We start from the raw sequence: 20,707 nt of genomic DNA, 5'->3' as shown, positions 1-20,707 counted from the left end.
GACAAGAAAATGAAAATTAGAATCAATTCCAATAAAAAAAAAAAAAAAAAAACAACCTGTAATTCTCTTCCTCTAATGTGTACTGTGGCTGTCAACTACCAAGAGGCAGCAGCTGGAAAAAGTAGAAAAGCAAAAAATAATCTGGGTCATGTGGTGCTGCTTGGAATTTAAAATAATTCACAGAAATAAATCATAAGTCTGTATGAATTCATGTCACAATGCCAAGCACCAGTATTATTTTTCAGAAAACCTTTATTAAAAAGCTATCATTGAGATCCATTTCAGTGACTTTGCCTAGGCTGAGATGACGTCATCAGTCTGCTGCAGGCAGAAGGAAACATTTCCTCAGTCTCCTCTCCCCTCAGCGATCAAACTGCAAAATTGTAATTTTGTAGTAGGCAAGAAGAAGCATTTCCTCAGTCTCCTCTCCCCACAGTGATCAAACTGCAACATTGTAATTTTGTAACAAGCAAGAAGAAGCATTTCCTCCATCTCCTCTCCCCACAGTGATCAAACTGCAACATTGTAATTTTGTATTAGGCAAGAATAAGCATTTCCTCAGTCTCCTCTCCCCACAGTGATCAAACTGCAACATTGTAATTTTGTAGTAGGCAAGAAGAAGCATTTCCTCAGTGTCCTCTCCCCACAGTGATCAAACTGCAACATTGTAATTTTGTAGTAGGCAAGAAGAAGCATTTCCTCAGTCTCCTCTCCCCTCAGCGATCAAACTGCAACATTGTAATTTTGTAATAGGCAAGAAGAAGCATTTCCTCAGTCTCCTCTCCCTCAGTGATCAGACCGTACAGTGAATTGTAACATTGCTAATGCCCCGTACACACGTTCCGATAATCGTACGATAAAACTCGCTTTCGACCTGATCGCACGATAATCTGATCATTAGTAAACAGCTTTCGAAAGCCGATCACGACAGTTGGTCCAACAAAATCCGAAGGGACAAACAGGAAAACTTCTGTCGTACGATAGCCCCGCGAATGACAATTGTTTCATCAGTACAGTATGTGTCCGCTAAAAATCGATCAACAAAGACCGCGCATGATCAGAAACACTAAAATAGCAGGGAAAAAGCCTGGCTGCCATTGTTTTTGTTTTGCACTATCTGATACGTAGCTAAGCAACCAGGAAGCTTTTCCCGAATTGTACGACAAAAATCATATACGGTTTGTACGCATTGTTGAATTCGATGTTAGTATCATGCAACAAAATGCAAACGATAAGTCGTCCGATTAACTGAACGTGTGTACGGGGCTTAAAAGTTACAAAATGAGAGGTGGCAGCAGGGGCTGATCTGTGTCAGTGAGCACAGCCAAGAACTGCTTAGGCACCAGGATGTACATAATGGTGCCATCTCTGAGCTTGCATCTTGGTACGGGAAGTAGGATTAAAAAAGGAAGAACAGACTACAAGAGGGGTATCTCATCCAGAGAGATCAATACTAGAAAACTAAAGGAATTTGGACTTTACTGGTATCAAGAGAGGAACAGGCACTCCTTTATAATAAAATAAGAAAGTTTATTACAAAATGTTATATAAAAAGCATCAATAAAAACATATATTCTATTATGGGACAATATTTGTCATATATTGAAACACCAATATATATTTGAATATTTCAAGAAGTCAACACGTTTCGCATAATTGCTTCCTCAGGACCTCAATGTCTTAACAGCAAAGGAGTTAGGCCTATCCAAAAGAAAAATGACAACAATCAGTACATAAGCATCGGAAAAACTACATAACTATATGTAATAACATGCCGTGTCGCATACATTCACTTAGGTATCATCTCATGGGTGTAACCAGGGCTTTTTTTTTTTTTTTTTTTTAGCGGGAACGCGGGGGAACGCAGTTCTGGCACCTCACACACTGAATGTAATGGCACTTTTCCACTGCATGGAACCGAAGGGTTCGGCTCGCTTTTGCGCTTTTCCACTGCATGGTACCGCATGGTACGGTGTTGGAACGGTTCGGTACGGTACGGCTGCACTTTTCCACTACATGGAACCGAACAGTACGGCTTGCTTATAAACAGTACTACCTCGGTTGTGGTTCCAAGAGGGCCGTACCGGTACCATATCCCACAATCCTTTGCATGCAGCCTTGACTGTTTATGGCACTTTTCCACTGCAAGTACCGGCTCGGCTCCACTCGGCCCTGCTTGGCTCTGTTTGGTTTTCCACTGCATGGTACCGCATTGTACGGAGTTGGAACGGTTTGATACGGTTTGCTTTTCCACTAATAGTAAGTGGGTAGGATAACAACGATTCTCTGACCAATCAGTGGCTAGTAGTGACAAACAGTCAAGGCTGCATGCAAAGGATTGTGGGATATGGTACCGGTACTGCCCTCTTGGAACCACAACTGAGGTGGTACTGTTTAAGCGAGCCGTACCGTTCGGTTCCATGTAGTGGAAAAGCGCAGCCGTACCGTACCGAACCGTTCCAACACCGTACCATGTGGTACCATGCAGTGGAAAAGCACAAAAGCGAGCCGAACCGTTTGGTTCCATGCAGTGGAAAAGCGCCTTTGTCACTACTGGCCACTGATTGGTCAGAGAATCGTTGTTATCCCACCCACTTACTACTTTAGTGGAAAAGCAAACCGTACCGAACCGTTCCAACAGCGTACCATGCGGTACCATGCAGTGGAAAACCAAACCGAGCCAAGCAGGGCCGAGTGGAGCCGAGCCTGTACTTGCAGTGGAAAAGTGCCATATTGCTGTAGGTATTTTTTTGCTGGGTGTCAATTTTTGATGGGAGAGACCCACTGGTTAGGGATGGGTCTATTGTTGCTGGCTACTGGGAGATCCACAGCAATGTTGCAGCTGACAGCTCAGCGTGGGATCGGGTCGGTTCGGCCTCAAATTTCTTCTTCACAGGGCTAGATAGGTTAGTGTTAGATCGTGGAGATATATAGATGCAGGGATTTTAGTTTTAGGGTGGACTTATTTTTTAAACCAGGGATTCCCATACTATGGCCCTGCAGCTGTTGCAGAACTACACATCCCATGAGGCATTGTAAAACTCTGACATTCACATACATGACTAGGCATGATGGGAATTGTAGTTCCTGAACAACTGTAGGGCCGTAGTTTGGGAATCCCTGCTTTAAACTATGTCTGTGTAGAAGACTCATTCCATTCTCTAATTTACTCTGTTGCCTTTTACAGGTCAGAAACGAATCTTCTATCATTCTGGAAGATAAAATCCCGGCTGTGAAATTCAAAGTGGAGGAACTGAACAAGATCTACAAGCGAGTAGATAAGCTGGAGGTTTGTTACCGGTTTGTATTAGGGATGCACCGATATGTGAGCTGGTGAAAATTATCGGCTGAAAATTGGGTTATAGGCCCTTTACCAATAAAAAAAAAAGATGCCGATAAACCCCCGTGATTTTGCAGCGATTTTACCATGTTTACTGTGCAATTTTCGTGGGTCATGTGACTCAAAAACGCAACACGGATGCGTTTTTGCCACATTTTTAACCTTCCTAGTGGTATTCCCGAGTGGGTTAAATTTTAGTGCCAAAAGCGGTAACCCCGAGCCACAGTCGGGGTACTGCCAGGAAGATCACTGGATCCTGTTAGAGAGGGTACTCACCTTGTCCCCAGGATCCAGCGATGTATCCCTGCGGTGTGCGGCAGCGGATCTTCCTCCCGATCCTCTGTGTGCCCCGGCTTCCGTCTCCTGCGACGTGACACTCGCAGGGGGGTGGAACCGGCGGCAAATTCAAAAAGTAAAACACACCAAACACACTGATACATTGAAAAATAAAATAAATTCACATTAGTTTGCCCCCCCAGTGCCCTTTCCTGCAGTTTTACTGTACATTTTATGTATATATATATATATATATATATATATATATATATATATATACATACATACTTTAACGTATTTATAGTTATTTATTATATTATAATTTATGATTTTGTGTTTCAAAATTTATCATACCTGAGATGTTATAAAGAAGAACGCACAGTAAAAAAAAAAAATCATATGTAAATAGTTGGTTTGGGCTGCTCATTCTTAAGAATTACATGCAAAATAATTGTACCGCTTTCAGCACCTAAAATCCGAAGGAATCATTCTGCCAGGGAGGTTAATGCATTTCAACGGGGAGGTGCGTTTTTTTTTGTAACCGACCAAAAATGCAGCAAGTAGAATTTTTAACACTGCAGCACACCAGTGTAAAGACATACATCGAATTTAAAAGAATGCATTTTTCCTGAGCTTTTCATGTCTATTTAGCGCTTCAAAAATTGCTCAGTATGAAAGCAGCCCGTGGGCCGAAAAGGTGCCGAAAATACATTTATATTAATTTAAATTAATGATATTAATGATTAATAATTAATTATAATGGTATTAAAGTATAACTAAAGGCAAAACTTTTTTTTTTTTTAGTTTTGGAAAGAGTGGAGAGGGATTAGAATCCCTGTCAATTTTTATTGCTGTGTGTGTCCCCGTTAAGGAGATTCACCCTCTCTATTTCTCCAGAAAATCCCAAATTTTGGGTTTAATCCAGAAAAGTAATAGTGGGGAAATCTTCCAATGGGGACACTAGTTCTGGTGACCTGGGGGTCCCCAAGGAATTTCTTTTATTTGCAGGGAGTTCCTCTCTCTCCCTTTTTGGTTATGAGACAGGAAGTGAAGGGAAATATCCACAATGGGGCACAGATGGCAAAATAAAATCTGACAGGGGTTATAACCCTCCATTACTCTATTCAAAATTAAAAAAAAAAGTTTTGCTTATAGTTCTACTTTAATTAAAATGTCAAATATAATATATATATATATATATATATATATATATATATATACATATGTATGTATATATATATATATATATATATATATATATATATATATATATATATATTCCAAAGACTGTCCATTTTCAGCCAAGTTCATCCTGAATTTCCTGTTTCGGTCCAGAATTTTCATTTCGGTTCACCACTAGTTTGTTTATTTACGACTGCAATTTATAAATGTTTTCTCACTCCCGTGAGTGTGTGTTTGTTTTTTGTTTTTTTTGACAAGGATGATTATTTTTTCGAGTAATATACACTGGGGGGGATTCATACAGAGGGGAAGATTTGCTAAAACTGGTGAATACAGAATCTGGTGCAATGGTGCAGAGTAACCAATCAGCTTCTAACTTCAGCTTGTTCAAATAAGCTTTGACAAAACCTGGAAGCTGATTTGTTTACTATGCGCAGCTGCACCAGATTCTGTGCGCACCAGTTTTAGTAAATATCCCCCAGAGTGTTGTATGTCATCGCATATATGTGAACTGGCGCTGAGGTGCTTGAAAACTGCCCATAAAATGCTGAGCGCTTTTGTAGTGCTTTTTAGGTGTTAGCAGTGCGCTTTTTTTAAGGACACGTGAGTCAAAAACTGCTTCAGGGACCATTTTGAGGTGCTTTTGAGGCGCATCCCATTCATTTCAATGGAGAGGGACTTTTTGGGGGCTTTTTTTTGGTCCAAAGATGCTGCTTTCAGGAATTTTTTTTCACCGCACCGCCCCAATGTGAAAGCATTTATTGATTTTAATGGAAATAGGTTTTTGTGAGCTTTTCAGGGCCTTTTTTTTTCTTTAGAGCCAAAGCACTTGAAATGCGCCTCAGTGTGAAAGGGCTCTAAGGAAGCTTTTGCACGCTGCACATTACCAAAGTAGTAGACTTTGGAAAACTTTGAAGAGTGTATGTTAATTTATGTACACAGTATACAAAATAATATAATCATATACACCTGTATTAGTGTGTTGCTATGGATATTTGATGATTTTATTGCAAATGTATTGTTTAAAAAAAAGATGGGGTGAATATATAGCATCATAATCACACTAGCAGCGCTCAAATCAGTTTTTTAAGAGAATCATAGGTGACCACTACATTTGTACATATATATTCTATAGACATTCAATGTATGTGGAACAATCTCCTATTAATATGCTCATGACACTAAATATCCATATGAATTAGGATCAATGCTTGTCAGAACAGTTCATATACAGTTCATAGGTTCCAAATGTAATGTAGCCTTCACCACAGTGGGAGCCTCCGGATAGCTGGACCACCTTCACCATACCACAAAGTGTCCCCGTAGTAATGCACACTCACCGGACCCAAGAGTATATGAAGCCTTTAAAATGGAACCAGGTATCCCATATCAGACAATAGTAATGGTCAATGAAGATCACTCCAGCATCCACCAGCATCTGATATCAAGGCTGACATAGGCTTCCATTAGATGTATAGCAATACTCGTACCATGTGAAGCAAACAAAAGGGACCCATAGCGTAATTCCGCAAAACACATTTATTAATACATAATGCTTCCCGTTCCCCAAATTTATTGCACTCACATGTAAATAATTTCAATATAGCATGTAAAATCACTTGCGTCTGTGCCAGGATACAACTCACCGCTCGGCGCCAAGAGTCAGCGAGTTCCGGGTACGTGACGTTAAACGTCTCTGGAGGTGACTGCGTGCTCATGCGCTTACGCGTTTCGTCGTCACGGACTTCTACGGAGGGTGTGAGCACGCAGCGCAACACACTCCTCATATCACATTTGGAGCTGGGAGGGACAGAACGAGCGGACCAATCGCTACTAACAGCAACTGGCCAGAAACGCCTGCACCCACCCAGACCCCGGAAGGAAAGCCTGTTTACAATATACAAATGTATTTGTTAGTTATATTCTGTGTTAATAAGCTAGGTTCCCCCTAATGATATGCAAATAAACCAATCCGATTGGATTAGAAGCTAAACATGTAACAAGAAGTATGGGGAGGTGGTGTTTAGGACTTTTGAATTCATTTAATTAGATTCCGCGCCAGGATATCTAAGGACTAAAAAGGCTGCTGCCTACCTCAAATACCCCAAAAGGGGTACAGCAAGATGAAAAAGGGAAAAGGTGTGGTGGCGCTGCCAAAGGACAAATTCATATATGTGCAAAAAAATATATGAATGTGTAAATAATAAATAAATAAATACTGTGTGTAATATGTATGAACAAAGGTGAGCTCAAATGTGCCCTAAAAAATACATGAAAAATAAATCAGGATCAATCAATAAAAACCTGATACCAATAAATAAATAAGTGCAAACCAATATAGAATACAATAATCTCAATGCGCAAGAATGCAAAAATTAGCGTGGTGCTCAAAATCAATGCATCATATGTGCAGAATCATAAAAATAAATACATAGATAAAATCAATAAATCTGAGGATAAAAAAAATATATAGAAAGTATTAAAAAATCACAAAATCAGTTCAAATAAATAACACATGGAAAATTAAATAAATTATGAAGTCCAAATGGTGCAAAGTGCAAAAAAAGGTGCAAAGAATGTCCGTAGTTATCAGAATCAATCCTTGCAGGTATGTGCAACAGTGAAATAGTGCTCCCCCAATAGGACCGCACTCACCGGATGGGAGTACCCCTGCAGGGGTCGAAAGTGTACACCATTTGTAGCAGGGATCCTCAAACTACGGCCCTCCAGCTGTTGCAGAACTACAAGTCACATGAGGCATTGTAAAACTCTGACATTAACAGACATGACTAGGCATAATGGGAACTATAGTTCCTGAACAACTGGAGGACCATAGCTTAAAGAACCCTGATTTGGAGCATTTGGACTTCATAATTTATTTAATTTTCCATGTTATTTATTTGAACTGATTTTGCCATTTTTAGTACTTTTCTATATATATACTTTTTATCATCCTATTTATTGGTTTTTATCTATGTATTTATTTTTATGATTCTGCACATATGATGTCTTGATTTTCAGCACTATGGCTAATTTAGCATTTTTGCAAACTGAGATTATTGGATTCTATATTTATTTATTGATATTGATTCAATATTGGTTTGCACTTATTTATTTATTGGTATCAGGTTTTTATTGATTGATCCTGATTTATTTTTCATGTATTTTTTAAGGTACTTTTGAGCACACCTTTGTTCATACATATTACACACAGTATTTATTTATTATTTACACATGTATATATTTTTTTGCACATATATAAATTTGTCCTTTGGCAGCGCTACCACACCTTTTCCCTTTTCCATTTAGGGCTTTTGAAACAAGCAAGGGTTCAGACAAAGGAGATGTTTTTGGAACACAAAAGGAAAAACATGTCTGCTTTAGACTTGATAAGCAGTTTAGACTCTGAGCAACGAACTATGAAGATTCTATCTTGATTCCATCTTTGAGTAACTGTTTAGGATATTTATTACATATACATTGTACATCCTTATTTGAAGATAATTAACTTATGCATGTTGTAGGCATATTTTTGTAACTATGAATTGTGTGATGTGTGTGATGTATATAGGGAAAAGCTAGGCCCCTACGAGAAATAGAATTGTATGAATTGTAATTATTGCCTATGTATGGGATTAACAGGTGGATTGTATCAGTTGTGGATATTTTTAACCAATTCATGACAAATGTTCCCATACATGTGTAATAATATCTCTCACCCACAGGTGGTTTGGTGAGCTTTGACGTCGTGTGTAAAGATGGCTGCCGCATAGCCAATTAAATGTGATTTTGGGGGGGGGGGGGGAAGTGCAACCATGTCTTGCTGACATCACTCACAAAACAACCTGTGAGTGGTCAGCAGAAACATTTACATCCTGTGGGTGGTCGCTGGTCTAGAGGACTACAAATAGAGTCTAGTCTATAGGATGGGGGAAAGAGAGGTTTGTTTTTGGAGCTGTGCAAGGAAAGCATACAGCAAAAAAACCTCCTCATTGTCCTGTCCAAATATTGAGTGCAGGCTGTTGCCAGAGTCAAAGCGGAGTTCCAATCAAAAGTTGAACTTCCGCTTATCTGTCTCCCCGTCCCCCCCCCCCCCCCGGTGCCACATTTGGCACCTTTCGGGGGGGAGCGGGTACCTGTTTTTGACAGGTACCCTGTCCCCAATTCCGTCGGACCTCGCGAGGTACGTCAGAAATTCAGCCCCCTCCTCCTTCCTCTGCTTCTAGGCCAGTAAGAGAGCGCAGCCTGTTTCGCGCATGCACAGTGTGAAGCCGCAAGGCTTCACTGCTGGGTTCCCTCACCGCCAATGGCGGTGGCAGCATCCGACAGCCGATGGAAACATTAGCTGCGGTGCCGACATCCAGGACAGGTATGTGTCCTAATATTAAAAGTCAGCAGCTACAGTATGTGTAGCTGCTGACTTTAAATGTTTGGAGGGGGGGCTGGAACACCGCTTTAACCTCCCTGGCGGTATGATTATGTCTGGAATTTTGTACCAAAAGCGGTACAATTTTTTGCATGGGAATTTGGTGCTATGTATTATAGGCCTACAATTCTTAGTAATTACTGACTTAAACCTGACCAAACAAGACTCTAGTAGACATCCCAGATGTGATAAACTTTGAAACACAAAATCATGAATTATAATCTAATAAATAATGTAATTTTATTCAATAATGTAGTAAATAATGAAATTTGTCAAACAAAGAAAATTCAATAAACATCCTGCGTGTGATAAATTTTGAAACAAGGAACTACACAAAGTCCGACGTCACAATCAGGACAATGGAACCTGGTTTCCTTTCGGACTTTCTTTCCATTGCTATCTCGTTTTGAGCAGCAAACTACGCACATCCTGGTCGGTGCTGCCTTTTTTGCGGTTGGCGGGATATAGTCTGCAAAGTGACGACCGCTCAGGCGTTCTGGGTTGACAACGTCAACAGCGCAATGTCCAGGTCTATTTACAACTCCTGATGGTGTCTGTTGCTTTACAAAAATCTGCTCAGCCACCTTCCAGACAAACTCAGAATGAGCAAGAGGCTTGTCACTCTTTGCTCTGTGCAGGATATAAGCGTTCCAAAGACATTGTTCCAGAAGATATCTGAATATTTTTTATAATATTTTTTTTGCTGTTTGGGCATAGCCGGATCGAAGGTCATGGCCTGATCGGCTCTGTCGACACCTCCCATTGTTTTGTTATAGTCTATCACGACCTGCGGCTTCAGCACATCTTTCCCACATTTTGTGTGGACCATGGCAGTGGAGGTATTGTGCACAGTGCTCATGAGACACACGTCCTTCTTGTCTCGCCATCGCATTGCCATCATCTTACCCTTCTGCCAGGCAACCATTTCTCCGGTTTTTAGTTTTTTTTTTGGCAAACAAAGATGGCATGTCTCGTCGGTTAGGCCTAACGGTACCATATGCGTCGGTTTTATTTTGTAGCAAAACCTTATATAGTTCCGGGGACGTATAGAAATTGTCCGTGGTCACACAATATCCCTGGTTCAGCAATGGCTCCAGTGTAAGGACGGATGATGTGGCCATCCCATAGCCACTGTACCTGGGGTTGAATTTAGTGCCTTTACCGGTGTAAATTACCGAATTCCAGATGTACCCCGTGGATGACTCGCAGAGCATATAGGATTTGATGCCAAACCGCGCTCTTTTGGATGCAATGTACTGAATCCAGCTTAGGCGTCCCTTGTAGGCCATCAAACTCTCATCCACGCTGACGTCCCTTTCTGGCACGTAGGTCCGCTGGAAATTGGCCACAATAATTTGCCATGCCTCCTAGATTTTTTTCAGTTTGGGTGCAGGATGCGTGGCCTCATCAAACTCATCATTGTTTGTGAAGTGGAAATACTTCATAATCAGGGAGAAGCGATATTCAGACATCACGGTGCCAAAAAACGGAGTGGCCAGTAACCTGTTGGTGGTCCAGTACCATTTCTGGAACGGTTTCCCCACCAACCCCTGAAGAAAGAGGAGTCCCAGAAACTGCCACATGTCCTCTTTCGTCACCGGTTCCCACTTTTTGCTTCTGGAAAACCTGGCATGCAGCGTAGCGGATTGCTGCTCTTGGTAGCGATTCGTCTCCGTGACAATTTTTTCAATTACCTCCTCAGTGAGAAATATTTGCAGGTATGCCAGAGGGTTGTCACGCTCGACATCTACCTTCATCCCAGTCTATCCAGTGAACGGGAATCTTGGGGGCGCTACCTGGTCCGCATCACAATCAATAGCGCACCAAGTGCGCACATCGCTGAGGTCAGGTGCAGGATCATCGCCATTGTCACTTGCCAGATCCATGTCAGTGTCAGACAACAAATCACCCCACGACTAAATATCGCTCAGTTCCGCGAGCACCTCCGGGTCGCTGTCGCTGCTGCTGTCACTCAGCTGGTCCAAAAGCGCTTTAGTAAACTGGCGCTTTTTTGATGCCATAATATATATTTATTTTGGGCACAAATCACAATATAATGTCAGAAGGGGCACTGTACTGTCAGATCTGAGGTAATCTGAGGTGATACAGTGTAATCCTCTCAGATTACATTGTATCAACTCTTTTATTTATTTTTACTAATTGAAACTCCCGCCCAGTCCCGCTCCCGTGCGCCGCCTCTGCTCGCAGGGAACGGAACCAGGAAGTTAGACGCCGGTCACCTGGCGATCGGAGCGAAGGACATCGCTGGATCGCCGGGACAAGGTAAGTGCATTACCCGGGGAGCTAAGGGGGCTCCGCTGGCACTCTGCAATACTACCCCGTGCGTGACTCGGGGTTACCGCTCCTGATAGAAAAAAAATTAACCCTGAGTCACGCTCGGGATCACCGCCAGGGAGGTTAAGTATTATTTGACCTTTCTTCGGGATATTGGGAATAGGAGTGTATGTTTTGAGTCTTGTTAATGTTTATGGTAACTTTTATATGTAAGAAGCTTTATGTATTTTGATGTCCAGTAAAGTTTTGTTTTATGCTTTTTATCAAAACTGCTCTTGGTGTGTCTATTAATTTTAAATATTCAATAGATATTTCAGTGGCTGTCCAGCATACCTTCATTATAAAGTTTATTGTTCCCACCTTTGATACAATTATTACTTTATATATTGTATTTCTATGGAATATTTCATAAGGTTTGGTTTACAGCATGGGTGTCCAACCTTTTGGCTTCTCTGGGCCACACTGAGTGTAGAGAAATTTTCTCGGGCCACATATAAAATATATACTATAGTATAGTATATATACTATATACACCTTAACTATACTACAGTAAAAGTATATAAGTAATAAAACCCCCGCCGCCCCCTTCCCTGCATTTCATATCACTCCGTCTGTGACAGAGGCGGAACTATACAGGAAGCATCGGCTCAGTCACAGACTGCAGACGTCCTAGTTTCCTGCAGCAGCCAGGAGATCGTACGGCCCTTGCAGGGATCCGGGAGCCGACGCTGCTGGTGGGCCGCATTGCCTGCGGTTCCGGGCCGCATACGGGCAGCGGGTTGGACATGCCTGGTTTACAGGCTTGGTGCAGCTGCGTTCTGTGGGTAGGGCTGCCTATTCTTTTCAATGGGCTGCCCTACCTGCAGACATGTGTAGAAAGTAGACCCCGGCCTTTTTTTTTTTCCCAATTGCCCCACACTGTACTGGTATACTCCAAAACACATATTAGCCAAAAAAAAAGTTGCGCTGTATGAAATGACAACATTAACTATAAATATTAATAATAAAGACAGTCCATCCACACTAATGTGAATCCAGTGCATATATTACATAAAGGTGTCCAACACTGCACTTGGTCCAATAATGTACAGTCAGGTCCTTAAATATTGGGACATTGACACAATTCTAATCTTTTTGGCTCTATACACCACCACAATGGATTTGAAATGAAACAAACAAGATGTGCTTTAACTGCAGACTTTCAGCTTTAATTTGAAGGTATTTACATCCAAATCAGGTGAAAGGTGTAGGAATTACAACAGTTTGTATATGTGCCTCCCACCTTTTAAGGGACCAAAAGTAATGGGACAATTGACTGCTCAGCTGTTCCATGGCCAGGTGTGTGTTATTCCCTCATTATCCCATTTACAAGGAGCAGATAAAAGGTCCAGAGTTCATTTCAAGTGTGCTATTTGCATTTGGAATCTGTTGCTGTCAACTCTCAATATGAGATCCAAAGAGCTGTCACTATCAGTGAAGCAAGCCATCATTAGGCTGAAAAAACAGAACAAACCCATCAGAGAGATAGCAAAAACATTAGATGTGGTCAAATCAACTGTTTGGACCATCCTTAAAAAGAAAGAACGCACCGTTGAGCTCAGCAACACCAAAAGACCCGGAAGACCACGGAAAACAACTTTGGTGGATGACCGAAGAATTCTTTCCCTGGTGAAGAAAACACCCTTCACAACAGTTGGCCAGATCAAGAACACTCTCCAGGAGGTAGGTGTATGTGTGTCAAAGTCAACAATCAAGAGAAGACTTCACCAGAGTTAATACAGAGGGTTCACCACAAGATGTAAACCATTGGTGAGCCTCAAAAACAGGAAGGCCAGATTAGAGTTTGCCAAACAACATCTAAAAAAGCCTTCACAGTTCTGGAGCAACATCCTATGGACAGTTGAGACCAAGATCAACTTGTACCAGAGTGATGGGAAGAGAAGAGTATGGAGAAAGAAAGGAACTGCTCATGATCCAAAGCATACCAACTCATCAGTGAAGCATGGTGGTGGTAGTGTCGTTGTGTGGGCATGTACGGCTGCCAATGGAACTGGTTCTCTTGTATTTATTGATGATGTGACTGCTGACAAAAGCTGCAGGATAAATTCTGAAGTGTTTCGGGCAATATTATCTGCTCATATTCAGCCAAATGCTTCAGAACTCATTGGACGGCGCTTCACAGTGCAGATGGACAATGACCCGAAGCAGACTGCGAAAGCAAACAAAGAGTTTTTTTAGGGAAAGAAGCGGAATGTTATGCAATGGCCAAGTCAATCACCTGACCTGAACCCGATTGAGCATGCATTTCACTTGCTGAAGACAAAACTGAAGGGAAAAAGCCCCCAAAACAAGCAGGAACTGAAGACAGTTGCAGTAGAGGCCTGGCAGAGCATCCCCAGGGATTGAAACCCAGCGTCTGGTGATGTCTATGCCTTCTAGACTTCAGGCTGTAATTGACTGCAAAGGATTTGCAACCAAGTATTAAAAAGTGAAAGTTTGATTTATGATTGTTAATCTGTCCCATTACTTTTGGTCCCTTAAAAAGTGGGAGGCACATATACAAACTGTTGTAATTCCTACACCGTTGACCTGATTTGGATGTAAATACCCTCAAATGAAAGTCTGCAGTTAAAGCACATCTTGTATATCCTGACCACTAAAAAAAAACAGATAGCAATCAAAAGAAGGGAAGTAAACTAAGTATAAATCCCCTTTCCCTCTAACCAACCTTCCAAGCCAGACCATGCCCATTGACCATGAGTGAATGGTCTTATTGGGGGGGTGTGAGAATAGTTAGTTGGGGGGGAGAATGTGATGGTTTTTTTGGGGGGGGGTTTTGTGGATGTGATGGCTTTGTGTGCTGGGATATTTGTCCAGTGGTCTGGCTTGGAAGGTTTGTTGGAGGGAAGGTAGGATTTATACTTAGTTTACATCCCCTCTTTGATTGCTATCTGTTTATTTTAGTGGTCAGGATATACATTATTGGACCAAGTGCAGTCCGATACTCCTCAACTCTGACTCCGGTATCTACTGGTTGTCAACAACTCACCACCAGGCCGTAAGTGCGTTGTGCTACTGAGAGACAGTATCAACATAATATGACAAAAAAAAACAAAATAATTGGTGCAAGGTGAGTTCACTGTATCAATAGTCAAACTGGGGGTGAAGGGGGTAGCAGTATAAAGTAAAATTGTCCTGGAAACTGGCTGGACCTTCTGCCCACTGTTGTGGGTGCTTGTTGAAGATTTAGAAGTTACTCTGGAAGTACAAGAGAAAGCACAGCGCCTTCTAAGTGCAGCAGAATACTGTTTTTAATAGGATTATAAAAAAAAAAACGTATTCACAAGGTAAGCTTATTTAAAAGCATATAGTGGCATGTCTCTGAATCACGATCCTGGGGGTCCTTGATGGCGATTCTTCCGCTGGTTCTGTCGGCATACAGGGTTCCTTGGTGGTAACCGAAGCTTCCGGAGTCCGTGGAATGCACAGGGAGAGAGCTCAGAGGGACCGCGATGTCACTTCCTGGTCAGGATTAGAAGTGTAGAATCTGAATCTTGAAGAAATGCCTGCACTACGGTCAAATCCACAAGCCAATAGCCTTTATTTAAGTAGAACAATGCTTAAAACCACTCTCAGAGGGCCAACGCGTTTCGGCCATTAGGCCTTAGTCATGGCTTGCAATACTATACAAAAGCCACACAAATACTATACAAACATTCCGTTTCGTAGTTTATACTATATAGTGTACAAACTAGTTCATGTGTGCTCCTCCCCATAATTACATGTAGTTTTTATTCATATATATTTACTGTTTTTGTATAGTATTTCCAGCCATGGCTAAGGCCTAAAGGACGAAACGTGTTGGCCCTCTGTGTGGATTTTATGCATTATTCTACTTAAAGAGGAAGTAAACTCCCCTTGTTTGTACCTATAGGTAAGCCTATAGTAATGTAAACATCCCTTGTGACAGAAATAGGCAGTGACAGGTACTCTTTATGGAGGGATCTGGGGTCTATAAGATCCCAAACCCCCACTCTGCACTTAAAACTTTCAGAAAGCCAAGATCGGCTGTTTTGAATACTGTCATTTTTTTTAAAATCTGGCACCTTTAACCACTTAAGCCCCAGAAGATTTTACCCCCATTCCGACCAGGGGGTATTTTGCGATTCGGCACTGTGTGATTTTAACGGACAATTGCGCGGTCGTGCGACGCTGTACCTAAACAAATTTGGCGTCCTTTTTTTCCCACAAACAGAGCTTTCTTTTGGTGGTATTTGGTCACCTGTGCGATTTTTTGATCACGCGCTATTAACAAAAAAAGAGCGTCAATTTTGCAAAAATAGCAACATTTTTCACATTTTTTTATATGAAATTCCCCCCCCCAAAAAAAATGTAAAAATCAAAATTTTTTAACATTTTAGGCCAATTTGTTTTATGCTACATATGTTTGGTAAAAAAAATCGCAAAAAGCGTATTTTGATTGGTTTGCGCAAAAGTTATCGCATTTACTAACAAAGGGAAAGATTTTTGTCATTTTTGTTGTTTTTTTTTTTAACGCGTAATGGCGGCGATCTGCGATTTTTTTTGCGGGACTGCGACATTGCGGCGGACAGATCGGACCCTTGACTGATATTTTTGGGGGTACCAGTGACATTTCTACAGTAATCAGTGCTATATATATGCACTGTTACTGTAAAAATACACTGGTAGTGAAGGGGTTAACTTTATTTGGGAGGGAGGGGCTGTGTGTGTCCCTAGGGGCTTGCTTTCTACTGTGATTGGCTGTGGCTTGAGCTGTAAGGACACTGATCAACGGATCTACATAGTAGATCCGTGTGATCAGTGTTTTTACAGCGAGGAGAATGACAGGTGGCTTGTTTACACAAGCTGCCTGACATTCTCCCTCTCCCGCGCCGATCGCCGAGTGACCGGCGGACATCGGGTCCGCTGGTCACACGCGCGGGGGGGTCCGTGACCACGCGGGAGCGGGAGCACGCCTCCGGGGGCGCGCACTCGCTCCCTAGACCCTCACAAGCTAGTGACGTAGCCCTACGTCACTTTGCCTGTGAGGGGCTGACTGCCGACGTAGATCGGCGTTAGGCAGTCGGCAAGTGGTTAAAGAAAGAAGAGTTCACCTGTGGTAAAAATAAAAGTCAGCAGCTACAAAAAGTGTAGCTGCTGACTTTTAAAAAACAGCCACTCCCAGTGGCGAGCTCACCCCAGCCGGTCCCACCCGCTGTCCTTGGTCCCCGGCGCCTGCATCTTCACTATGGGCACCCAGCTGTAACAACTTGCGGCTTCACAGCTGGGTGCCCACTGCGCATTAGCGAGTCGCGCTGCGCGTCGTGAGTGGTGGATGCAGTGTTCTGGGACCTGTCAGTATCCCAGAAGACTGCAGAGGGGAGGGAGGAAGGAGACATGTCAAATTGCATGTCAAATCGGACCAATGTGAACGTGGGCTTAAACCTGGAAGCTGATTGGTTTCTGTGCACAGCTGCACCAGATTTTGCACTCTCCAGTTTTATTAAACCAACCCACATATAGACAGGGAGACCCCCATGTGTTCAGGACTTTTGTCCCTGAGCACATATCGCCCTAAACACAGCAATCGGTACAGCATTCAACCCCATGTAGCCGCAACCTACCATAGACTTTGAAAGACTGACTGCAGCAGGGCTGGAAGCTGCACCTGTTCATTCGGGGTGCACTAAAATGCCAGGAGGGATGCACTGCTCTTAGACAGTTTTGCGTGTGTGTGGTGGGTAGATGTAAGCTTTAGAGGACTGCTCCTTTCACAGGTTCTGAGAAAGACTTTTGTACTCAGTCCTGACCTCTATCAGATTGTCAGCAGCAGTGGTCTTTGCTTTTCAGATATAATCTGTAGCTTATGGCGGTCATACACGATTGATTTCTTTTCCAATCGATCTCTTCCAATAGGAAAAATTAACCAACAGTTGAGAACCCATTCAATCAATAACGACACACACACACACACACTCAGAAGTGGACTTTGATCCTTGCTTAAGATACAATTGAAACTTGCGATCTAAATTATCAATCCCATCCTTGTTTCCATGTAATTTCATAATTTGATCGACTGAAATACAGATTTATTCATGAACGAAGCATCTTAGTGCTGCCGATGGATGCAAGTCAATTGATGATTTTCTGCCATGACCAGTCCTCTCAGTTTGATCGAATCCGATCTAAATTGAGTCTAAATTGATTGGAAGGGAAGTAATGGCTGTTCGATTGTTCACGGAGTCGATCGTTTTTTTACCGAGTCAAACTTCCATCAGATAATAAAATCAAAGTGTGTATGGCCGCCATCAACTCTGTTTTATAAAAATTACTAGCAGGTAGCTTTTTATCTCAGGAGAGGCAATGGGGTTGTTTTACTAAAGGCATAGGGGTGTGCCCTAATCACTATGTGCGGTGTTGATTCCCCCTACTGTCCGGATCCCCTCTCCCTTGTTGGCTTCCCCACCCTGCAGACCTGCTGGCTCCCCTCCTCCCCTCTCCCCCTGGCTGCTGGGGAGGGGGGAGGGGATGTTTCAGGATGGAGGGCAGGGGAAGGGGCTAGTAAATATGTAATTTACTGGTCCCTTCTTTTTCCAAATTAACACACACACTCACTGTGTCTATTAATAACTGAAGCATAGTAAACTGTATTTACTATGTGAAGAGGACAAGGGAACTTGACCCAGGTTTTATACAGGAAAAATGTGATGCAGTACCATGTCCTGCCAATGGTGGACTCTAGAGGCACTTACATAAGAAAAGTTATTTTCTAAAAAATGTTTTTTATTTTATTAAATTATTATTAAAACATAACAAGCGCCATAAGTCTATATTAAAAAAGACACAATACACATATACTTGTCACAAAGAGTGGCTTAATGTTTCACCTCTGTAATGTGACTTCACACAGAGGATATCTGGTGTAGTAGGTTGACGCGTTTCGCTTCATGCTTTTTTCAAGACCATCCACAGATATTCCACATATAACTGAAATTGTTGATTGTGGATATATACAGGTAGATACCAATCCCTAGGGGTGAGTTCACTTGCAAAGAGGTTTACATATAGTGGCCAAGCGAATATACATATAGTGGCCAGTTTTTTTTTTGTTTTTTTTTTTAAAGCCCATGGTGTGTGAACACACTCAAAAGACTTACACCAGGTGCATAAAAAGTGCACACACGCAAACGTGAGAACACAAAAACAGCACAGGGTGTGCGAAATGGTCTGGCCTCCGAAGAGGTTGGACCCTGACCTTGATCCCCCAGGGCGCAAGGCTCCTGACAGGGACTGAGGTACTTCCAAATGGTTTGCCTGGCCGAAACCTGGCAAACCCCGTTCTCTAGGGGGACTGCCGAAACAGCCCACCCCAAATACTAGGTGGGGCTCCCCCGAAGGGAGACCCCATGAGAGAGGGCGAACTAAGCCACAAGGCCATGTCAACCCCCTCCCAAGACGTTCAAGGTAGGCCCGAAGACCCACACCGTACTTGTCGTGCAGGAAGAAAAAGAGTGATAGTGAAGTGACACGCCAAATAAAACACACACAAACAAAAAGGTGGGGGAAGGGAAGTGGAGAAAGTGCTAGGTGCCAATGTGCAATACAAAGGCAGGCCTTTCAGCCGGAATAAAAAATTCCTCTGGTCTAAGCCAAAAGGCCTGGCCCAAGAGGCAGGTGCAGAAAAAGTGTGTATGGTGCAGTAACCAAGGTGCCGAAAAACTCAAGGCGAGCTGCCCATCACCAGTGAGAATTAAGGAACCCCTGGGCTGCCACCCCAGGGACACGTACACCACGGGCTTTTTCAGTCTCAGCCCCCGGCCAGACCCAGTGTAGCCCATCCTACCAGGAGGCATCAGAACTTTAGACAGCTTAGGGAGAACCTACCTTCAACTGGGGACAAGCCTTTTGCAAGGCCAGATTCAACCCAGGAGGAAAGGCTCCCCCACCGCCGTCCGCCATTCCTTACCAATCACATCCAGGAGCAGTACTAACCGGTGGGACTAAGCCAGCTTTCTCGCTCCCTTCAAAATGATAGGGACGGGCCCATTCAAATCTGATGGCGGCGGACCCATCCGGCTTTCTCTGACAGTGCCTACCTTCTGGTCCCCCAGTTACGCCCAGGGCACCCCTGTTCACTTCAGCCCCTGCCGATACTAACCATCAAGGTCCATACCAACTGATAAGAACAGATACTACACTTGATCTTATTCAAAAGGCCGAGAAGCGATGGCCTATCCAAAAAAAAAAAGAAAAGCACAATCAATATTCAGTAAATAACAAGCATCATAATCTGTAGCAACATACTGTACCCACCGAGACCACTTACATGCATTCCCAAAAACCCTGTTATTTCTTGGGGGATTGAATACCCTGATATGATGCTCTGCTTTTTGGTGTATGTTCTGTGTTGACTCTTCCCCATATTTGCCTGAATTAGTGTACAGTAAATACAGCTGTGCTGAGAGAGCCCGTTCCCGACACAGTTACCGGCAGCTAACAGAAAGCTCCCGACTGCTACTTGTGACTGGGAGATTTTGGATCATGTGACAGTCAATCACAGCGGTCACATTATCATAAGCCCTGCCTCCCACCAGCCAGGAGGCGCCAGCACCAAGTGGTTAACAATGTTTGTGTGTTATGTAAAGTAGTTGTGAATATTTTTAGAGCTATTATAAAAAAATATATATCTTAATGTTTGATGACATCTCGTTGGTTAAAGTGGAGTTCCGGTCTATTTTGCAACTTTAGTGATTCCTGGAGTGCTCGCTATGCTGATCAACAATTGGGCATTTTCAATTTTTTTCAGGGGTCCCTTACCTTATTTTCAGGGCATTTTTTACTGTAATTCCTCCTTCTCCCCCCTCTGTGGCCGCGGCCACCGACATCACTTCCGCCTTTGCATTGCATCCTGGGAGCTGTTTGTCATCACTCCCAGGAGGCTGGAATCAGGAAGAATTCCCAGAACACTCCCTGGAATCAGGAAGAACTCCCTGAACACTCCCTGGAATCAGGAAGAACTCCCAGAACACTCCCTGGAATCAGGAAGAACTCCCAGGACACTCCCTGGAATCAGGAAGAACTCCCAGGACACTCCCTGGAATCAGGAAGAACTCCCAGAACACTCCCTGGAATCAGGAAGCAGGACACAGCAGATTACACTGAGGCTT

The 20,707-nt window shown here is 42.9% G+C and overlaps 1 protein-coding gene across 1 annotated transcript in view; it reads left to right on the top strand.

Annotated features, from left to right (window-relative positions):
* The window catches only part of BCAS4 (breast carcinoma amplified sequence 4), a 1,047,728-nt gene that overhangs the window by 906,346 nt on the left and 120,675 nt on the right, over positions 1 to 20,707 (top strand). The window contains exon 3 of the mRNA XM_082272208.1: positions 3,188 to 3,289. Within this exon, the coding sequence (XP_082128334.1) occupies positions 3,188 to 3,289 (102 nt within the window). The remainder of the gene's footprint in view (positions 1 to 3,187; positions 3,290 to 20,707) is intronic.

This window comes from Pelophylax lessonae, assembly GCF_965119305.1.
Source record: "Pelophylax lessonae genome assembly, chromosome: 11".
NCBI classification, from domain to species: domain Eukaryota; kingdom Metazoa; phylum Chordata; class Amphibia; order Anura; family Ranidae; genus Pelophylax; species Pelophylax lessonae.
This window is presented reverse-complemented; position numbering and strand designations above follow the sequence as displayed.